The 23,758-nt window shown below is 42.7% G+C and overlaps 1 protein-coding gene across 1 annotated transcript in view; it reads right to left on the reverse strand.

Annotated features, from left to right (window-relative positions):
* Positions 1–1,633: 1,633 nt before the first annotated feature.
* Positions 1,634–23,758, reverse strand: part of Rsu1 (Ras suppressor protein 1) — a 177,077-nt gene continuing 154,952 nt past the window's right edge. Inside the window, exon 9 of the mRNA XM_034511072.2 lies at positions 1,634–2,284. Within this exon, the coding sequence (XP_034366963.1) occupies positions 2,182–2,284 (103 nt within the window). The 3' untranslated portion in view covers positions 1,634–2,181. The remainder of the gene's footprint in view (positions 2,285–23,758) is intronic.

The following is a 23,758-nucleotide window of genomic DNA, read 5'->3' on the forward strand; positions in this document are numbered from 1 at the left end:
TAGGATAGTTTTTTCATAGTTTTAAGTTCTTCTTTGCTACTTAACCATCTTATATAATTAGATATCCCCCAATGTCCTTAAACATTGTTCATCGACTGTTACTGTCTTCATGTAAATCTCTCATGTGGATAGCCCAACATCCTTCTGCTGGGTCGTTTGGTTTTCCCCTACATTTAACCACGGTTAGACACCAGGCTATGAAGGCAGTCCTGAAAAACAATTGTTTGTCTGTACCTAAATCAATGCCCTCTGGATAAACCCCTGGAAGTAAATTCTTGTTCAGAAGTACATAATTTCAGGGCTTTCCTATATGTATTATTCAAGTGTTACAACCAACCTTCATGGGAATTTATATTCCCCATGGCAGTATATAAGAACGCTCGTCTCCCATTACTCCTTTAGCACTTAGAGCCCACCTCAAAAATATCTCTCATTTCTCATTGTTACACATTGCCTAGTTTTGATTTGTATTTTTTTGATTACTAGTGAGTTTTTGCCTTTTTATATCTTTGGCTTCTTGGAGATAGTACCTCCTCACACATTTAAATATTTTGGCCATATCCCTATCTAGAGAGTGTATCTTTTTGAAAGAGAAATCTCTCACAAACTTTTATATTGTTGTTTTTACTAATACGATGCTCCTAATTTAACTGTCGGTGACATCTTTCAACCAATAGTGGTGGCATTGTTCTTCCTTCTACAATTTCCCAAGTTTTAAAATAATGCTTAAAAAAACTTCATCGTGAAGCAAACTCGGTTCCTGTAAACATCCCATCATATAGAGTCTGAAAGAGAGGATGTTAGCTGGAGCTTCCCCTGCATATTCATGGGTAATGTGCTCCCAGGGTATTAATCAGAAGTAAGAATTTGAAATGCAGAGTCCACTGAGATAAATTCATGACCACGTGAGTTCAAGGCTTTTTTCCTCCTGACTCTGGCTAACTTAGAGCATAGCTTAGGTACAGCCGGGAAATGGACAGTAGATGTAACACGGGAAAGAGGCATGTCTTTCTCTGACAGGCCATTGAGAGTATATTTCATCTTACCTGTGTTTTGTTGATAGGTCGCAGGGTAACCCCCCACAGAACTTGTGTTTGGGTTTATTTTCATCTCCACACACCGCTGTTGGTGAGAGGAAAACTGTAGCTGAGATGCTTAGCAACTGGTCGTTAACTGACTCTGCCAAGGCAGTCTTCGTATGGGGATGGTATAGATTGTGTACGTTTGTACAGCTTCTTTGGCATCCGTCTCTTAGGAGAATGCTTTGATGCGAACAGATTCTCTCCGACACACCTGAGTTTTTCTTCCTCTTGTTTCCCACCTCTTGTCTAGCAGACACTGGCACGAGTCACGGTTTTGTTTGGTGAAAGAATGCCACTGTCCAAAATCTTCTGGCAGAATCTCCTAGAGATTTGTTTTTCTCCTCCTTCCTAATTTAGAAACAGTCTTTAAAGGAGATGAAGATGAAAAAAAAAAAACCTGACAAATTGATGTGAGAAGAAACTAACTCAGATTTAATTTTGTATTTTTTTTCATGGAAATGTCCATAGATTATCATCTACAATCAATAAAATTAAAAGAAGTAAAAAAAAATCGGGGGGAGGAGAAGTAATAAAAAATGTGCACACCCCAATACTAGGTTATATTTTTTATTTTAGTCAAGAAGAAAAGTGTGATATAAATTCAAGATTTTATTAAAATCATTTGGAAGTTAAATGAACATAATAGCTTGTCAGTGAGGGAAGATTTTTAATAAGGCACAATAATGAGTTATGTGAATAAACAGAAAAATGAAAAGTGTTAACTGTGACATTGAAGTGGTTACATGATTTTAATTATTCTTTTGATAATAAGCAGCCTTGTGACGTTTATTCAAGGAACTGAAACCTGTGCCTACCATGGAATTTGCAGGAGAATGAGAGCTTTGTTTTCTGCCACTGGCAATTTCATGGAAACAAATGAGAAGGAATGTAAGACTTTATAAAAACTGCACCACCTACCACAAGAATTTCAAAGGTGCAAAAGTCAGGCTGTGTTCAAGCACCGGGAAGAGAAAGAGAAAAGGATTTTCTTTAAGAAAGAAAAGTAGGCACCAGCACACTGTATTTATCTGCAGGACAGCAAGGAGGGTCAGAAGAGTTAAGGAAGGATGCCGGAAACCAGTGTGTGTGTGTCTGTTCCTCATTTGTTCTTGGCTGCAAGGGGTTTCCGGCTGATCTTTTTTGATTTGTCGTTATTCTTCTTTGGGGGTTCTGGGTTCGCCTGCATGTGTCTGCCGTAGAGGCTAAAAAAAGAAAGAGAGAGAGGGGGGGGGGTAGTCATGAGCTTTGTTTACTAGTTCAGGTTTTCTTAGGAAGACCTTTAAATATTCAGTCACCAGAAATGTTTGACAAGCCAAACACAAAACCGTGTTCTGTTGTAGACAAGGTTTTTGGTATTTTACACTTCCTGAACAGGATGAGGGAAGAAGGGATCTTCTGGACTGTGAGAACAGGTTATGTTCACAAAGCCCTTTGTGGGTGTTTAAGTCTACAAGGACAAAGGACCCACAGAACTGGAGAGACAGTATCCATTCCATGAGAAGTGAACACCAATTCTCGGCCTAAGAGCCCAGGGGCTAGTTAATGTGACAAAGAGCAATGGTGTTGGAGATCATTCCGGCTGCTCACGTGTGATTGATGGTGTAGGGTTGGCCACCACACATCAATGCCACGTTAATAAGTACCGCTGATTAAATGTTGACAAAGTGCCCCACAATTACAGTGGATGACACCCATCGCGGAAAGGATTTCACTGAGCGGTGGATAGTAATTAATCCATAATTTATGAGTAACTCTGATTAAACAAAATTAAAGCCACCCTAAAATAAATAGAGCTCAGCTTTAACTCCCCTTATTGATATAACTGTGTTTTCCAGAGAGTCCTATGCACATCTCAGCCCTCAGTATCTCTAGAGGAAAGGACTGGACTTGAGTAGTTGCACCTGCTCTTCACTAATGGACCCAGAGTCAGCCAAGAGCCTCGCCTCTCTGTGAAAGGAGTCACTGGTCCAAATACCTACTCAAGGAATCACATCCATTCATTTAAAGGCTTGTCTGTGTGTCTATTTACTTACTGTTTTATTTACTGTACAGAGCTGAGGACAGAGACCAGGGACACAGGATGCTAGGCAAGTGCCTTGCCACTGAGCTACATACCTAACTCTTTCTCCCATTTTTGATTTGAACACAGTATCTATGCACTGTGTAGAACACAAGGATGCTCTTGATTGGCATCAACACTACGGCTGAGAGGAGGAGGGGAGGGCCTGGCAAATGAAGTTGTCCTCTTGGTAGGTGGTGAGCCAGGCACTTAGTGTTTCAGTAGGTAACATGATGCTCTCTCTTTTGTAGTCTCCCAAGTGTCAGATTAGAAACTGGTTATTCCTGCAGTGGAGGTGGAGATGGCTGCCCTTACAGAACTGAGAGTTGAGAGTTTACAGCTCATAGGAGATAGAAGACAGAGCTCAGAGCCAGGCAAAAGGGACAGTCATTTTCTTGCGTCCAGGTAACAAGGGAGCCTGCAGATAGGCTTAAGCTCTGTAGCAATTAGAAGCTTAGGAAGCTTTGTGCTGACATAGTGGTCAGAGTGGCCTAGACACCTGGGGTCCTATAACCCAGAAAGAACTAATGGTTTCTATGGAGCACAAAGCAAATCCAACCTTAGTTCTGTCACCCAGTCCCCACGTTGTCAATATTGCTGCCTATGTATTTCCTTGCCAGCATCTCTCCCAGAGACAAACGTAAGGGACCCTGAACCAAAGCAGAGCTGTCTACTCTACTCCCCACTTTAATTTTCACATACCAAAAAGCCTCTGCAATCTCTTCCCTAGAGGCTGTTTTACCAGAGGCTATAGATTTCATGCTCAGGGGCTCCAGGCTCCCCTGGAGGCTTCTTTACTCTGAGGTCCTCTCATCTAGCACACAGCCAACATCTGACTTTGTTCTGTATGTTCACAAGGATGTCTCTGATCTCAGGATGGGCGGTTCCACAGTATTCTTATACCTTTCCTTTGTTTTACAACCTCTTATCTTCACAAAAGAAAAAGAAATAAATATGCTTGAATGCAAGACAACACCAGATTTGATTGATTATCAAAACCAACAGAAACAAGACAGTTCATTCATATGTGTTTTGGTTGAAAAGCAGAATTTCCTCAAAGGCTGTGTCTGAACACTTGATCCTTAGACAATGGTACTGTTTTTTGGGGGAGGGGGCTTGGGGGACATGTCCACAGAACCATTGACATATGGGGCCTAGCTGGAAGATGTAAGCCACTGGGAGGAGGTCTTTAGAATTATGTCCTGGTCCCATTCTGCTTTCTTATCATCAAAATGTGACACAAGCTTTTGATGCTATCTATGCCTTTCACATCATGATGGATTGGTATTTCCTGAAATCAAGAGACAAAATGAATCCTTCCTTCTTTAAATTGTATCTGTCAGGTATTCTGTCATAGCCATGAGAAAGGCTAACTGCTGTAACATGGAGTCACAGAACTACTACAGTATAGGAAAGGCATGTCAACAAGAGGTGATAGAGGGTTAAAGAGAGAACCAGGACTTGACTGGCATGGCCTGAATGAGGTGAGCCACACGGGCAAGCAGGACATTCCCTAGAGGGGTGGGGATCCAAAAAAGTCAGTTCTGAAAACGATGCAAAAGCCATGTGGCACTCAGCAAGGCTGTCCTTCCTTTAGGGAGAGAGCAGGAATGTTCCGGTGTTTTAATTGCAGCCTTTGGTGTGTGTGCCTGGACTTCCTGGGGGCTTCATAGCAGGTCACTACAAAGGGCTGGGCAGTCACTGCAGATGTTTCAATCTGAGTTTTGACCCTTAATCAGTGTAGATTCTGAGCAAATGATCAACAGTTTTCATACCCACCCCCACCCCCCACACACACACTTCACCATGCCTCAGTTTCTTCAACTGTAAGTGAGTGATTTTCCTTACAGGGTAGCTGTAGGCTAGGCACGGTGGCAAGTCTATTGGAAGTAGGCAGAGAACACTTTTGAAAGCTAGGGCTTATGGTATGGAGATCTACTCAAGAGTTATTAAATAAAGATAATCACATCATTATCTTGTTTCATTAGGGGTTTTCACTGAGAAATAACATGCTATTTTCTATCAATGACAATGCTTTAGCCACTCCAGAAGAAAGGTTTGATTCTCTTTGAAGAAGGCAAGCATGGCTGAGCTAAATGCATTTGCCCCACTTCCTTAGTGAGTCACTGAAGGGCTGGATGATGCCTCTGTCCCCTGTGTGATCCTTTAATTCCTCCAGCTATGTGGGAAGATGAGAGTCAGCCTTAACCTGAGCAGCTCTCCCCACTGAGAGATGAGGTAGGGCAGTAATGACATGTATCTCAGGATCCAAGTTCTTGTGTACCATTCTTGGCTGTACGGTTTATTATCCAAGCGACCTCCATTTGCTAAGTGTGACAGACAGATCATTGGTCTGCAAAGGTGAGAGCATCCTAATCCTTCCTTTAGGCCCTAAAGGACAATCCAACCTTCCCTACTTGTCCTGTTCATTTCTACTTCTGCACCTGAGCAGACTCCAGCCATCCCTCAAGCCTGGGCACTCTTTGTCACTTCCAAGACAGAATATTCCTTCTGTGCAGCATCCCACAGCATCCAGGATTATGGGTTCCTGGAGAAGAGTACCAGCCATCTACTCCTCTCTTTGTTCTGTACACCACTCAGATTCAAGTGCTACACGGCCTTGGGTCTGTCACTAAGTCACCACAGTCTGATGTTCTCATCCAAAGGATGAAAATGAAATTTCTCTGCAACCTTGGAGGGCTCCCGGAAAGATGGAGTTAGACATACAGAAATGATCCTGTCCATGTTGGCACATGATAGATGCTGTAATGGCTGTTGTTACCTTTAATATCTCACAAGACTCATGACTCAGGCTACCTAGCCAGCCCTCTTTCTCTCTGTCTCTTTCTGTTTCTCTATGTCTTTCTGTCTCTCCCTTTCCTTCTCCCCATCCCTGCTGCTACACCAAAAGTGTGACCTGGAATCTATGTTGTATCCATGTGCTCTTGGGTTCCCATTCTGGAAAAGACTCCAACAGGCACTGCCACCTGGTTATGTTAATTTGACAGTGTTGACAGAGAGAATAGGTCAGATTACCTATGATGATACAACTACTAGCTGGCAAAGTGCTCAAGCAAGGTGGAAGATGGGGGTGGGGGGAGGTGTAGCTTTTCAAAGGGTCCTAGAAAAATCTCACTTCTGAAATCTGAAGTTTGTAGAGAATAAATGGGAGATGGTTAATGAGTTTGGAAAAATAAACAAACAACACCCCTTCCCCCCACCCCCAACAAAGGACACTTTAAAGTGATAGAAAAAGGAGCCATTTCTCTCAGAAGCCCGGCGAGCAGGCCAAAATCAATTTCAAAGGTACAATCAGCCTGTGGATGTTCTAAGAACCACTTTGCTCAGAAACAAAAGGACCCTCCACCCTCATCTGGGAAGACCCAGACTACAAGAAGTAGACTACCCCTGGAGCCACCAGAAGATGCTCTGTGAGGACCATCTCCAGGGCAACCATTAGGAAAAGGTTCTGTAGACTACCCTTGTCACCAGGCCCCTACCTTTAAAAGCAGTTTTATTGAAGCATGTTATGGAAGTAGGTGTACACCAATCAGATGAAGTCCACGAATCTAAAAGCTACCTTTTAGTAGGTAAGACTGAATAGCAACAAGTTCCAGCCTCATATATGAGATTAATTTGCTATCAGTAATTTTAGTAAGCATTATGAGATGTGCGACTTTCCCTTATTGATATATGAATTCTACAGAACAGCAACACTTCCAGTCTTAAAAACCCCACACATTTGCTTGCATTATTAAATCCTACGGTCTTCATCTGTGACCATTTCTTGGAGTGCTGTCATATGAAGACCACTATCTATGGACCACACAACTCCTTCCAGAAGGTTTTCTCTCTTGGCTACAAAGTACTGTCCTGGAATCCCCTTAATACCTCCTCTGGAGACTTCTTCTGCCCCATTCCTTTGCTTTTATTTCTTTGTATCCTCCTCTACAGTAAGATCACCTATTTTTATAGTACCAATGACTATATAAAAGGTTTCCAAGTCATTGGCCTCTTCAAGCCACCTGGAGAATTAGCTACAGAATGTAGCAAAGCAGGCAAGAGCCTCCGAAGAGCCTCCCTCCTTAAAGGCGTTCTAACAACGTATTGGAAATCCTGTATCTAGAAGGCAGTCAATCTCATTAAGATATTTGGGGGAAAAGTTGGGGCAAGGGAGATGCTCTGTGGTTTAAAAACTGATTTCTGGATAAACCTAAGTACAGAAGTTCAGATCTCCGGAGGGAACCCATATAAAGGTGGTCTAACTAATTCCAGTGGTTAAAAAGAGGCGGCAGTGAATCCCCAGAGCAAGAGGGGTAACTAGATTAGTTGATATACAGAGATCTGAGCTCAACCAAGAGAGCCCGTCTCCATTGATAAAGAGGAAAATCAACCTCTGCTGAGTGTCAACCCTGCATCTCCATGTACATGCATTAGCCCATACACATGGACACCCACACATATGCTTTGGATGATCTGTGTTATCACTGCCCAGAATGCTGGCCTGGGTCTTATCTACAAGTCAGTTCTCAACCTTATTTTGAGGCTTCCCCAGCCTCTGTTCTTCCTTCAGCCTCATTCTGCCTCCAGGAAGCGCAGTGGGGTTTACTAGGCCCTCCCCACTAAGTCCCGGCTGACACAGTGACTCCTGCCCTTGATTCATTATTTCAAGGCATCGGCAGAATGGCTTGATGACACCATGCTCATTGCACTGTGGCTTCCACGCACTCATTATTCACTGTCACAGTCACCCTTTTTATCCAAATGAGAAAACTGACGCTTTCCAACTTCAGGCTTGGGTCGACCCAGACATTCACTCCAAAGTTCAAACCTCCTAAGTTACCTTGTCCTAGATCATTTTTAGGCTTGTTTTCTTAATAAGAGGACCATGCTTTCTTTTTGAGAGCAGGGAATGCAAACTTCACTTCTTTTGTGTTCTGTAGACCCAAGGCACATGAGAAACACATTGTGTGCTGTGTAAATATTGTGTTTCAGAATGCCAGGTATATGCGAGGTGCAATATGCTGTTGTGAAGTCGTTTGCTGTGTCATATGCCTCCCTACTGTTTGGGGTGTTTCCATGGAAAGTCCTTATACAGACCAAGAAAAGAACAAAATTTAAAACCTGAGTAGATGGCCAGCAAAAATAATGAGAAGTAATTTTGCTTATGATCTGTAATCTGATGGTAGAATGCTAAATTTAACATCACTGCAAGTAAATCTGTGGACAAAGTGTGAAGCCCAGATTATTAATAAGCATTTGCGATATTTTTATTTATCCCATCTAGCAGCTATGAGGGACTGGTGACAGAATATTAGCACATAAATTGCTGAGTTCTGAAGAAAAAGAATATATAACTATTCTTCAATTCCTAAGAGAAGTCTCATTAATTCAAAACGTTACGATTTTTTTTTTCTCTTTGAGAGATGCTTCCACATGATCTCACTAGTGGCAGTATGGGTCTCTCACCTCGTCACCAATATTTCTACCAATGTTCACCGTTCTCAACACAGTGCAAAAAAAAATGTACAAACATACACGTGTAAGCAGCATCTAGACAAACAGCCCAGAGGAATATGCGACGATATGCCAAAATACAACATATAATAGAAAGCAGACTTGATAACACACCACACACTCCAGCTGCACTCTCTGCCTCACTGGAGGGGAGAAGAGTACATTCTAAGCAGAGCAAAACCAACAATACTAGGCACAAAAGATGCTCATTAAACTTTATCATCCTGTCTACTCTAATGATGCTTTTACTTAATAAAAATTCCCAGAGCAGTCGAGAGGATATTAGGCAAGGTCTTTGGTTATGTATCAGAGGTCCGAGCTGTCACCAGTGAGCATGCAGTTCAGGAGGTATATTCCCTGGGGAAGGAGCAGAAACAGCTTTCACAGAATACATGCCGAGAAAATCAATAGCTGCAACTTGCTCCGCTGCTTAAGCATTTAAGAAAATAGGTAATCCTTTTAAATTAAACTGCAAAGTGCTAAATGTGGCGATTTCCAAACTGAACTCAGAGGTGAAAGGAAAGAAGCCAAGGACACTGGGAAGTTCCCCTTCTCTGATAAACACTGTGTCTGGAGCAACTTCATTTTTAAATGAGAAGAAAAAAAATCCATAAACATGAAGAGTGAAATAAGGAACCATCTTTTTGAGGGCCATTTATTCATTTCAAAATTATCCTTCAACACCACCACTATGAAAACCCAATACCTTGAATCTGGCTTTACAAGTTAAACAGTAATTTTCCAAAGAGATTTTGGAACATGGAGAACTAGGTGCTAATAAAATAAAATACCACAAGCTATTATGACATTTTGTTCATATTCTATAAATCACCTTAAACTTCATGTTCTGCCAACACAAAATTATCAAGTGTATGGGGATTACAATAGTTGGGCCAATACTGAGATGCCACTCTGAAACCTGAATATATGGGAAATGAGATTGTCCTTTGTGTGTTAAATGATAAATCAACACAAAGAGAATTGAAGCAGGAATATGACAAGTCAACCAAAATAGCACCATCATAGTCCTTAGGCCAGTGAGCTTGTCTGTGAAATACACCCAGAGAGACAGAAAGAGACTATGTACAAAATCAGTGGTCATCAACTGAAAAAGTGGGTTCAATATGGGTTCAATGTAGGCAGTGGGGGAGCTTTATACCTCCAGAGAAAGGTGGCAGGAACCAGCGAGCTGTATTCAAGAAGGATGCTACTTCTGCAGTGAAGCAGAGGTATTGAGCACAATGCTGATCTTACCCTACACACATAGAGCCATGCCTGCATGCCCCAGACACTGGCTACCTCCCCACACTCTGCAATCACTTGTCTTGGTTAGGGTTACTATTGCTGCGATGAAATACAATGACCAAAAGAAATTAAGGGAGGAAACGGTTTATTTCTTTCACAGTTCCACAAAACGGATTCCCAGTGAGGGCAGGAACTCATGCAGGGCAGGAACCTAGAGGAAGGGGCTAATGTAAAGGTTATGGATGAATGCTACTGGCTTCCTCCTCATGGCTTGATCAGCCTGTTTTCTTATAGAACACAGGACCATCAGCCCAGGGGCACCACTTACAATGGGCTGATTGTGGGTTTTACTGAATGAGAAAGACCTCACCAAATAGTCACTAATTAAGAAAATGGTATATAGCTGGATCTTATGGAGGCTCCCTCTTCTCTGATTATTCCAACTTGTGTCAAGTTGACATAAGTCCTAATCCCACCCCAGGCTCTTGCCACCTTCAGTCTATCCTCCAGATTCTTGCTACCTTTTAACTATCCTCCTGTATGGAGTTCTTCCCAAATTCTCCCCTAGAAAGGCACCATTACCATGTTCATTGACAGATGAAGACACAAGCATGGGAAGTTTAAAGACTTTGATGAGAATATAGCCAACACCGAGGATGCTGTTGGCTTTGGGGGAGGTCACATGACTGACAGCTCAGTCTTAGTCTGTCCAGGTACCTTGCCACATTGGCTAAGCTAAATGAGCAGGTGGTCCATGACAGCCAGCCAGAGAAACAGGCTTAGGGTCCAAAGAAAATGTTCATTCTTTTTTTTGTTTTACTTATTGAATAATAATAAGAGTCCAGATCAGCTGGACTAGTGTGACAAGGGAAGGCCTACAAGAGAAACTGGCAAAGAAAAAGCAAAACTGAAAAGACAGAGAGACACTGTGTCCATGACGTTAACTGAGTGCACAGACCACAAATGCCTGAAACCCACTGGCTGATCTTACTATAAGATTGCCTCTTCCTCTTGGGATTACCATCAAAGTAAGGCTATGTGCTGACACTGTCACTCATTGATGCCTCAAAATACGAATTCCCTAGCCAGGTCTTCCTGGCCAACATTTTCACTGATGACCTGAGTTTTCTGTTTACAGTGCATCACAGTAGCGTTATGCTGTTTATATGATTACCATTGCTTCTTGCCTCATCCAATACTAATAGAAGATTAATACTTAGAGGGTAAGAACCTGCCTGTCTTCTTTAGTTCCCTCTTTACCTGGTGGTGATGTCAATCCTCATCCCCCTCTTGGTTGATTGAGACTCATTAGGAGATAGCTCTTAGTGTGTTTGTGGAGCTGTGTCTAGAGAGGTTTTACTGAGTAGAAAGGCATGTTAAATGTGGGCAGCACCATCTCATGGGCTGGGGTCTTAGATTGAACAAAAATGGAACACTGACAAAGGTAGGTGAGTGCCACAATTCTGTTTGCTTCCTGATCCCTAAAGATGTGATCCAGCATCTCATGACTCTGTCACTACAGCCTTGATCCACTCCTGCTGGCAAGCCTTCTCCACAGTGATAGAATGTTCCCTCAAACTGAGCCAAAAACAAGTCCTTCCTCCCATAAGTTGATTGTTGTCAGGTTTTTTGGCCGGAGAAGAAAAATGTCTGATACCCTGTAGTATGTTAGAGACACATTGTAAATGTCTGCTGACTGAATGAAAGCAGGTGGAGTATTACTAGGATAATCAAAAGCATCCCACTGTTAGAATGACTTTCCAGATAGAGCATGAATGCCTCTGGAATAAGATTATATCTAAGTCACTTTTACTTTTCAAGTTCCTGTGCCTAGTACCCAACAGTTAGCAAAAAATATCTTATGGAGAGGACAATGGAGGGATGTGTATGTGATGGAGAATTCTTCACACCATGGTGGGCAGGAAGCAGAGGGCCTGGCAGGAACCGGAGGTTGGGTATAATAGTAATATGCCTGTGTCTAGTGACCTACTTCCTTCACCTAGGATCTGATTCCTAAAGGTTTTACAGCCTCTGAAAATTGTGCCATCACATGGGGGAACAGGTGGACCAAACCAGGACCTATGGGGACACTTTGGCACCAACCTATAACATGTATTTAGTCTATGGGGCTTGTACAGCACTTCAGTTCTATGAACCCCCTTAATCCCGGCACATTAAATGAAACTTCACAGGGCTGACATCTCAAAGGTCCACTGTGTGCTAGATTATATTATGGCACGATGACTGACATTGACAAGAATGCTATATTATTTTTTTTCTTCCTTCAGCATTCAAGGGGTTTGGGTGACATAAATTACTTCTACTTACAAATTGTCATAAGACAAAACCAAAAGCAAAAGAAACAACTTCAGTGATTAAAACCAAGATGTCTCTGGCTACCAAGTATAAATGGTGGTTTATCCACAAGGCAACCACCGACAGGACTGCAAGCAAAAGCAGGAGGAGGCAACTAGTACCTTCTGCTCTGGTACCAGGCTCCTCCTGTAAGCTGTGTTTCTGGGGGGTGGTCACTGGCATCTCTGAAATATGGCAGAGCAAGTCAGTGTTGCTTCTTCATCCAAGATCCCAGCGTTTGAACTCTAGCTGGTCATATGAAGATGTCAGCAGCAGGGGATGAGTGAAGCTCTTGGTGGACAAGGGGATCTGTTGGAAGTAGGGTGAGGTATTTGAGGTCAAGGCATCAGCGGTGACAGTAATAATGCAGATATGACACTCAAAAAAAGGTGAATCTTTGGATTTCTCCTTTCTTTAGTCTTGATTCGCGTATTTTGAGTTTTAAGGGAATAAATGTCCTCAAGATGACGTTTGTAAGACACTTACTGCCTTGTTGTTTATCATGTAATACTCTATTTTTGCTTTGAAATCATATTTTAAGAGTCTCTGAGAAAGTTATAGTTTAAAAAAAAAAAAGGAAAAAAAAAAAAAAAAAAAAAAAAAAAACCTACAGGATTACAGGTTAGGTTGGCTGCGCACTAAGATCTGTTAGATCCCAGGCATCGGTGAGGAGCATTGAGAAGACACAGGGAAACACTGTGAAGAAGGGATAACTCTGTGGACTTGGTTCTTTGTGGCTGATGCCCCCAACAGGAGAAAACTGTGGCTGTGGGTGGGCAGGAAAGAGCTGATGCTTGTCACAACAGCCCCTTTGAATCCAAGAAGCTCAAGTGTTTCATCGAAGAATCTCACCCACAAAACACCCCTGGAAGGTGTTAGAGCATTCCATGTGCAGATGGTGAATGTGAGGTGGAGTGAAAGTGTGAGGTGGAGATGCCAGAGGCACAGGGGGTGTGGAGACTCCTCCCAGCTCAATACGATGACATAGGAAAGAGGATCTTAAAGGGAGCGCACACATAGAAGGAACATGCAAATCCAACAACCCACAATCCGGAACAATCAAGTCCAGCTATGAAGGGTCTGTCAAACAGAAGGTAGATTCTATAGAAGAGGAGAGGACATCATAGTCAGACTTCATGAGGAGGAAAAAAAAAAACCTTGAAATGATCTTAGACACCCATTACATCTGCTGTGTACATCGAAGCTCACTACTTTAAAAATCTCCATTTCTTTGTGAAGTATTTTCTCCATGAACCTCAAATAAAAAACAAAAAACAAAAACAACCCGAAAATTAAAAGAGAATTAAATTAACTTCTTTTCTGTACAGATTAGCCATGCCTCATTCCAGCAGGGGGGGCAGAAGTCCATCCTATCCTGGTTGACTTTTTATGTGAATGCTAAGGACTGGACTAGGGTCCTCATACCTGTGTATATAAAGACCCTTGACAACTGACCCTATACCCTCAGCCCAACATGTAAATGCACAATAGGCTGTGTTTATTTGCCTTAGGGAATCTGGTTTGAAGTAGGAAGCATATATATATATATATATATATATATATATATATACACATATATATATATGTATATATATGTATATATATATATAGTATATATATGTATATATGTATATATATGTGTATATATGTGTATATATGTGTATGTGTATATGTATGTATATATGTATATATATGTATGTATATATGTATATATATATATGTGTGTGTGTGTGTGTGTGTGTGTGTGAGTGTGTATGTATATATATGCTTAGTACACTGTATGCCAGGGGGTAAGACATCTTCCTCCATGTTCAGCATTGTATGAGAACTAACTTAGAGAAGACTTGAAGAAGTTATTCTGAAATCATCTATAATTCTTGGTGACTGGGTAACCTTGAATAAGTCACTCAACCTGAAGAGGTCTTTCTCATCTGTAAACTAGGCTTGAGATTAGGCACATATTTCATGGGTCTGCCATAAGGATGAAATGACACCAAGTACTGAGTATTTAGCAGATACTAAACAGGTGCTGAAAATCCAGGCTGCTGAGCCCTGTGCCCAGCACTGAGGTTGTCCATTCTAAACTTGGGCGAGACCACAGAATTGCAAGGCGCCTTATGTTCGTCTACACCAAGTTTTACGCAAAACATAGTTTCTTTCCAGGGAGATATTTTAAAAGATGCTGTATTATGTATGCCCAAGCAAAATAGGAAATAGTGGAGAATACACAGAAGGTCCTTAGAAATAAAACACCCGACAAGTTCAGTCACTCTTTGGGGCTCCTCTTCACTTAGTACTACAAAACCACCCTAGTCAGTGCCAAAAGACAGTCAGGGTATCCACTGTGCAGAAGGCTCTGTCCAGGGTTCTAAATGGGCGGCATGCCAGCACTAATTGAAAACATGAGGAGGGGATTGGGCACATCTTCAGTCCTCGTCTTGCTCCAGCCCTCCCATTCACAGGCTGAGCTGTTCTAGAATCTATTCAGAAGGGACTCACATTATGTAAGAGTCAATAATCTTTATGGTAACTCTGCAGTGAAAGTGTCATTTGCTGTAATGAACACTGATCATAAGTTAAGCCCTTAGCTACTCTCTCTGTTATTTTTCATTATACTGTTCCTTGCTCTGTTATATTTCAGGAGTACTGAGGGAATCCATCCAACTCGGCGCGCTAGTCAGCTCTTCGCTACTCAGACTCCATTCTGCTGAGATGTACTGCAGCAATTTGCAAACACACAGATTCCTTAGGAAATGCATCAGACACTGGTTATGTGTTCTCCTCTGCTGATGCCAGCAGGCAGTCTTCCCTCTTCTCTTTTTTTTCCTGGTTATTTGTCCCCTTAATTTGCCATTTTCCTCTCTATTTATCTCCCACTCCATTCACAGTATAGTTCTCCGGACCCAAATCTGAGAGTATTAACAATGCGTTACTGGGTATATTTTTTTTCCAGCAGTAATAACTCTTTGTTCAATTCAGCACCAAGAATAATGTTTCTGAAAGCGTCATTGCCTCTCCTATAGCTCACACTTGCAGGCACGGCTCTGCTTAGATTACAGGCCTTCTCCCTCTGGCTGCTTCTAAAGACGCTAACTCCAAAAGGCACCTCAGTAAAGGAAAGCTGGAATGGTTCCCTCCCTCCTCCCTCCCTCCCTCCCTCCCTCCCTCCCTCCCTCCCTCCCTCTCTCTTCCTTCCTTTTAAAAATCTGATATGAAAAAATCATTTAGTTTACTGTATACTAAGTATGAGAGTAAAATTTCCATATGCCTCTGTGTCTTGTGTTCTTGGAACTGCTTGTAGGTAGGCTGCGATTCCCCAGGGGGACCACACCACTGCAATATGGTTTGGAGATCACTGGCCAGCTCAAGGGCATGGAGGCCTCCTGAATTCATGCCCAGCATCACCCTTTGGCTACAGACACCAGTAGACTCTGTTGCTCTAACTGGGCATAGGGCCTGAGACTATCACTGCCAGACAACAAAGCATAGTTAGTTTTCATTGGACTGCTCTTTGCCTCTGTTTGTCAGGGTGCCAGAGAAGTTTAAACATTACGAATAAGAAAACAGCACCTAGAGGCATCCAAGATCTTGGCATTCCTCGATGGCTAACACTTTAGGGCAGAATCAGTGGGGGAATCTCAGTCAATGAACTGAAATGTATGCAGGCAAGCATGCTTCACGAATGGCACGTTCTTGTTACTATGCATTCTTCCTGAGAAACATGACAGAAAAGCTGAGGAGAAACCTTTATTACCATATCTACATCTCTTTAAAAACAATCTGAACAGCCCCGCTCCCTGGACAGATGGCTCTTACCACCATGCAGACATCCCTGGAGAAGAGTGGAAGAGTGTTTCTATGCTTGGTTCCCTTTCACTAGAGGCCATTCATGTTGGCCATTGGATACATTCAATTCTTGGTTAAAGACAGTGACATGAGGGTAGAGCAGCTCTTCAAATTCTAAAATTAAAAGAAGTGGTTGTCAAGATGATATAGAGCCTGACAACCTCATTTTGATCCCTGGGGCACAGGTGGTGGGAGGAGAGAGCCGACTCCTACTGGTTGTTCTCTGATGCACACGTGCACGCTGTAGCATCCCCCACATGCACACTAAGTGAAATAATAATAATAATAATAATAATAATAATAATAATAAACACTATAGACCCACTGCTCTCAAGGCTTCTTCTCTGAATGAAACTTGATCTGTGGTAACATTCAAGCAGGTCAGAACCATGGCACCAGGTGTGCACCGCACCCTCAGATGCCTGGAAGATCACAGCTTCGTAAGTTTAGATTTAAAAGGCTAAAAGTGAAGGCTAGAGACAGTTCATAAAAAAGTTACACACAGGTATAACCTGCCTGAAAGCTGGTACTCAATAAGAATGGATACAGGGAAACATAAAACTACAACAGCAGAGGCTGAGGAAAGAAACTTGTATCAAACTCAGCTCCCTAGGACGAATCTAAATCTACAAAGGACAAGCCTTCAGACATGAGCCTGTCCTAGGCTCAAAGCTAAAGGTCCCTTGATGAGAGCACTTTTAAAGTACTCTACAAGAGATGGTACAAGGACTCAAGCAAGTCTGTGAAGGTACATGGAGAGCTGCAGGTTTCCAGACTCAGATCACTGCAGGAGATGACCCAGGGCACACTAGTGGTGGCTTAAGAGATCTGAAAGTGTATAGATACAACTCAACCAACTGGACGACCAGGTATGAAATTGCTAGAAAGCTGCACATTAATTTATTCACACAGCTTGAGAAAAGCCTTGTGATCATAAACACTCTATATAATGAAAAGTAGAGTTGGCGATGGGGGTTGGGGGGGTAGTTCCTTCCTACATCCTTCAGTTACTAGGGATTCCCAGAACTAGAATTCAATGTATCTTGACACATTAATGTCAAAAGAGACTTAGGACTCCAGGGTGTTTTCAAGTACCTCATAGTGAATGCTTTGTTCTAGGCACTATTTTATCAGCAAGCTGAGTGATCAAGGCAGGTGTGCACAGTACCCTGAATCCCCTCTTAAACACCACCCCCAAGGAGGGTGCTAGGTGGTGTGTGAGTCTGTGTGAAATTCATATGCCTATGTGTGAGCCGTGTGTCATCAGTACTGGAGGAGAGACTAAAGACCTGAACTGACATGCCAGAACTGCTCCATTATGTCCATTCTTGGCCCCACTGGTTCATTCTTTCCACCCAGCTCTGGGGACTGTCTACTGCTCTTTACCCACTGGGAATCTCAAGCCCTTTCTCACTTTGACAATTTCTGCCCACGAGTCTCAATCTCTTCTCAGTTCCAACTTTGTAGACTGATGGGTGACCCTCAATGCTGGCGAAAAGGTACCCTTCCATTGCTTATGCCGGACTGTAATAATGTAACTCTGGGGCAGTGTTCCAGAGCCCCACTGGATGTCCACATAGATAAAAGCAATGCCACGACTATTTAGGAAAGTTATCTGACTCTCCTGTCCTTTCAACTTTACACTTCTCCTCATCCTGCTCATGATGCTCAGGCTATGCTCTGACCATCTGGATTGGCAGCTCTCTGTGCATACCGCACAATTAGGGGGAAGTTCTCAAGGCAAAGACAGCACCTTATAAATCTCTGTCTGCTGAGCCTGGTCCTGTACACACAAAGTACACTTAACAGATAATTGTTCACAGGCTGATTGATTAAAAGAGCCTCCAGACTCACTCCTTTCCCAGGTTCATAAGAAGAAATATACCACGAAACTGAAGGACACAGCTGGCTCCCTAATTAATATTTGTCACTTGGCGGTTCTTAATTAAGAAGTCTAAAATAAAGACCCACCTTTCTCCCATGCCAAACGGGTATCACCTTCATCAGTATTAGATGAGACTGCAGCTTCAATTTTTTGCTGCTTTTTTTCCCCCCTCTGCCTTGCCAGATGGGAACATTAGCTACACAGTATTTATTAATATGATAAACAAAGACAAGTGTAGAGACTTGGGGGAATTCAGGCAGAAGTAGACCCTTGAACTCTTTCAGGACAAGCTTCGCATAGAAGGTGAAAGAAACCTTTTTGTCCTATTTCTAGGAGGGAGTGAGTGATGTTTGAGGCAGGAAGCAGACTCTGTTACCAATACTGATGACTTCCTGTCCCCTGGGGGCCTTTTGAAGTCCCCTGAAGTCTAGCCTTGCATAGTCTCATGAAAAGGCTCACCAGTCCTTGCCTCCTGAAAACACTGGGCCGCGCACTTTTATAACTGGGAAAAACCTCCAAAGATCGAACTTACCATCTTCCCAAATGCGGCAATAAGGTCACCGAAGCTAGCAAGGCAGGGTCCCCAGTCCCTGGAAACACACTGTACGTTCCTAGGTCAGTGCATGAGCCTCAGTGGTTATCAGTGTCTTTTAAAAAGGACCTGTACTGGGCATCCCCAAGCAACCAAGCCATTATCCTTCTGACAGTGCCTTCTCCTATTCTCAAAAATGAACAAATTAGGGCCAGCAAAATGGCTGAGTAAAGGCACCTGCCCTAAGCCTAGTGATGCAAGTTTGATCCACAGGGCCCACACCGTGAAAGGAGAGAGCTGACTCAAAGCACAAGTAGCCTCTGACATCCACATCCGGGGCTGTGGCACACATTCCCACTTACCACACCACGCTTGCACTCAAATTGGTTAAAATGTAATAAAAAAGAACTTAATTGTTCAATATCTTTTTTCTCACTTAGATAATGTTTGAGAAAGCAGCTGGAGATGGAGAGATGGGTGGGTGGTAGATACACTCCTTATTAGGGCCCACTTCAGCTCTCGAAATCAGGGAAAAGAGCTTTTACCTGGGAGTCACAATGAGTTTGGAACTGGGCTCAGCTTCTCATAGGCTGGGTGATGAGGAGAAAGGGCCATGATCGAGCTTCTGGATTTGGGTAGAGGGATTCAGCACGATTGTGCTGCAGAGATTGGAGCATTAGGCAACATCTACAGGGAATCCAGGTATGAAAGTTACTAATCCGTGGGTGTGTAGTATTCTTTAATCAGATCTTACAGAAAGGACCCACAGAATCACCTGGGTTCTACTATGGCGATGATGGCTTGTCTTGATGGACTCAGGAGAATAGAATGGTGGGTTAGGCCCAGATTAGCCTGAATCCTGTGTCTACTCATTTTTTGCCTTAGTGCCTTTGAGAAAAAACTGAAACTTCCTTCAGTTGCTGTATCTGAACTGAAACTTCCTTTAGTTGCAGGTGTCTATGCTTGTTATGTTTACATAGCCATGACGATGACATATGACCAAGGCACTTTAAAGAAGGGAAGCATTATTTCAGCTCATGGTTTCAGAGGGCTTCAATCCATCACTGAGGACCTCAGTTCACGGCAGCAGGAGTAGCTGGTAGGGTCCATTCCCATCAGTGTGAACCAGTACATGAAGGACAAATCAGTACTCGGAGATAAGCATAACACAACTTTAAAAGGCCCTAACCCTAACATTAACCCTAACCTAAACCTATCCCTGGTTAGGCCCCCAGGGGACAGGAAGTCATCAGTACTGGTAACTGCTTCCTGCCTCAACATGACCTATCTCTCCCATCCAGCCCTACCTTCTGGTGGTTCCTATCACAAAAAATACATCAGGTAATAAGCACTTAAAGCCTGAGTCTGTGCACCCTCTCCTTCAGGTTCAAACTGTCAGAGAACCCTTGTCTCACAGGATGGCTGTACTCTTTTGCAGACTTTCTGGAACTCTCTAGAGTCACTTATGGTATTGCAAGGATTTATGGGCTGAAGATGTCTTTCAGGAGCAAGATACTGAGCGGTCTTCCAGGTTGCAGGATATCCCAGTATCCCACTAAAGTATCAGTGTAGATGAAAACCGTGCTTCTAATTGTTTGGAAAACAGAATTTAAGGTAGCAGAGTCGAAATGTCTCATATACGAATGCAAAGCATTTCCTACCCATTGTGCCCATAAACTAGTAATTCAGAAATGCAAACAGTGGGCAAATTGAGGTGAAGCTGGCCTTTGTTTTGTTCACTTTGGGAGCTTTGCCAAGAATTGTTTGCCATTGTATAAAATCCTGTGATGGACAGCAAGTCCGCTCATAGGATTGGAGTCACTCATGCCTCATGTCTCCAACAATCTGAAGTTAGAGCTGAGAGATCCCAGGATTTCTATGCAGATGTAAACATGTATTTGTCCAATTCTTGAGTATAGCCAGGAGCAACATTTATCTACTGAGTGCATCCAATGATACACTCATTAAATGTGGAGAGTCAGGCATATTATTTACTAAACTGTATCAGGGGGAGAGAGGCGAGACCAACAGGAGGGAATCTAAAAGGTTGAAGGGGAATGACCTTTTTCTGAGGGATACTGGGAAGAGAGGGAGCCACAGTACTGAGCACAGAGCTGCACATAGCAACTGCTCAGCGGTTACTATTAATATCACCAATATTATCGGTAACCCTCCTTTTTGCCTCATGTTGCTTGACAAACTGCTGGCAGAAAAATGAAATTTACTTTCTGCCTCTCTGGATCCTCCATCCAGAAGTAAGGGAAACAGGAGTGAAGGGCATCTTGTCTGAATCCTAGGGAGATGGATCACGCATGGCAGAGAGCCCAGAAGGGAGGGAGATAATTCCCAATAGCCCTGGCAGTCAGAGGATACTTCATTATCCTGTCCATTACAAACCACTCAAGACACATATTTATTGACGACAATCTGCCAATTGATTAAACATCTCAATATATGAACCCGACTTCACATTAATTAGCAGTTTGGAGAACGTGATCTTAGAAGCTGGGGTAAACACTTTTGAAAATTTTTACATTTGCCTTTGCTTTAACCTTCTGCGAACTGCCACACATAATTTACCTTCTTCTGAATAAGTTACATTTCTGTTCCACTTGTTAAATAGACTAAGCCAGGGTGCAGGAAGTTTCACATTTGTCTTTTACTTTGTGCCACATAAAATGTGGATTTAATAAATAGCCCCAGCAGACAGGCAGGGAAGGCATTTGTTGACACCTGATGCACATCCGTTCTCAACAACACAAAGATAATTAATCACGTTACGCTGTGCACACATGACTTTCCACCTTGGGGCTGTGAAGCTACAGGGGACAAAGAGGCCACTGGCTTATGCTCAACATAGGAAGCTTGACAAAGTTGGCTTTAGATATGTAAGTTTCCATCTTGCCTCTTTTTATTAATTCCTTCATTTTATCAATTAAGTCTTAAGGTTTGAACTTTCAAAATTCTCCAAAGGTTTTTTTTTTTTTTTTCATATAAAGAAAAGAATTAATGCAATAAAAATCTTTTTCAGCTTTTCAGCTTCTCTTGCATTTGGGTGGTGTCCAGTGAGTTCCATTTGTTCCTCAAATGTCAATGTGCAGGGACGCACTGAGTGCTCACCACTGTCCCGAAGAATGTGCACCAGGTAAGGGGTCGGGAGATGGTTCGGTGGCTCAGGCACTTGTGCAACCACGAGGACTGGATTTTGGATCCATAGAAGCCACATAAAAGCTAGGCAGGTGTGGCAGTCCACCTAGGATCCCAGTAGTCTAGAGGTGGAGACAGGAGCCTCAAAGCAACTTGGCTTGCTAGATTAACCAAGCTGAGCTCCAGATTCACAATGGACCCTACCTCAGAAAATAAAGTGGAGAGCAATTAAACAAAGCAAAACAAAACATCTGATGTCAACCTCTGGCCTTCACACAGGCACGTCACACCTGTACACACACCTGCACCCAAACATGTGTGAACACACACACATACCACCACTACCACATATACAAGAATGTACACCGAGGAGCTTGATAGACAGGTAGAGCTTGCCAAACTGTAGCATATTCTGGAACTTCTATGGCTTTTGTGCATGTGCAGATTAAGGGTCTCAGGGGACCATTAGCATTTCACAGAGAATACCAGGCACTGCTGATGTTGTGCAGGAGATCAGGTATCGTTTTAATCCCTTTCAACAGAGCCACGGTGCCTGGTGCCCATCTGGATCCACACCCAGGTTGTTATTGTAGAGCGTCCCTTCAGCAGATCTAGGACACATGGAGGACTGAGACTCTGTAAGTACACAGGGATTTCCTCTCCTGTTCATAAGAGGGAGAATTGAGGTCATGATAAGATCATTGCTGCATGATAAGATTTCAGAGGGTGCAGGGTGACTTGAGTAATATGCAAAGAGAAATTAGATTTAATAAGTCTAGTCTTCCCAAAATTCCTGTTAGGCCTTCAACTACTCTTATCTTGGAAACAAGAAGAGGTGTTGCCGGACTCAACCCTAGTATAACTAAAAAAGTTTCAGGGATGTTCAACGGTTCAGTGGCACATCGTTGCTTCCTTGAGCACAGCCTGTTCTGCCGGGATGCCATCACACGCACATACCTGTTGATATCGCTATGTAAAACTTCCCCAGGAATGGTGTTTGCTGAGAACGGTACACGGGTCCATGAGTCTCTCACAGAACTAGGGAATTGCTGCCTTGCTGCACGCCAAGCAAACCCTAAAAGGAAGTGCATGTTTCTTCCAGACAGGCTTACCTAATGGATGCTGACTGGGTGGTAACAGACAAACTCTTACATTAATTTTTATCAGTCAGCTATTTAGTAAGAAAGTCTATATTACTTGCTGTTGAGAGAAGGGACACATTAAAGGTGGGACACATCAAAAGGTTTCTTAAGTGATTTGTTGACTTGTTAATTAAAGATTATTCTAGAATGTGGGCTTGGAATATTATCTATTTCCCAAGCACTGCCCAAGCAATCCAGTCCATTCCAGTGGGAACTGATTAGGAAGTTTTAGGGGTTTTCTCTTTAATTTTCTACTTTCCTAGTGTTTTCTGCCTCTGTTTTTTAAAGCAGTTTCACAAGGGATGTGAACCAGCCTCCCAATGACCAAGGGGCTACTGCCCCCACCCCCATTTGTTCTAACAGAGCCAGTGACATATAACTTGCGTCATACAACTCTGTGAAGTCTTTACCAGCCTTCACCTCTATGCCTCATTAATGTAAAAGAAAAGAAGCAGGTGATACCAAAAGCCAGCTTTAGACAGCCAACCCCTCATGCCTTTGTGTGCTGGGAAGCTTTACTCACTGCATGGGCCCACGCTACAGGTGTGTTTCAGGATTTCTTTTGCAGTGGCCATGATCCATTTAATTGAAAGTAATTCATCCCAGGTAGCACTTGCTAGAATAAGTCACCAACCTGGGACACAGTATGCAGTTAAATTAGGATATAATCAGACTTAGATATTCTGCAAATGTGTCATCTCACATTTAATCAGCACCAGATTTTTTTTTCTTTGCATTGAAATATCGCAAACTCAATCCCTTCTTTACCAGGAAGTAATAATTATTTAACTGGTTCTTTATGCCCTTCTTTATACCATGGGTTCAGTCGCTTCATCTCCCATCTAATGAACTCTACATGTTCTCAATTTCTGCTAAAAAAATGTTTTTCCCCCTGTTTCATAGTTTCTTTTTTTTACTTTTTTTTTTTAACCAACAACAAGAAACACA

Source organism: Arvicanthis niloticus, chromosome 8 (genome assembly GCF_011762505.2).
Source record: "Arvicanthis niloticus isolate mArvNil1 chromosome 8, mArvNil1.pat.X, whole genome shotgun sequence".
Taxonomy (NCBI): Eukaryota; Metazoa; Chordata; class Mammalia; order Rodentia; family Muridae; genus Arvicanthis; species Arvicanthis niloticus.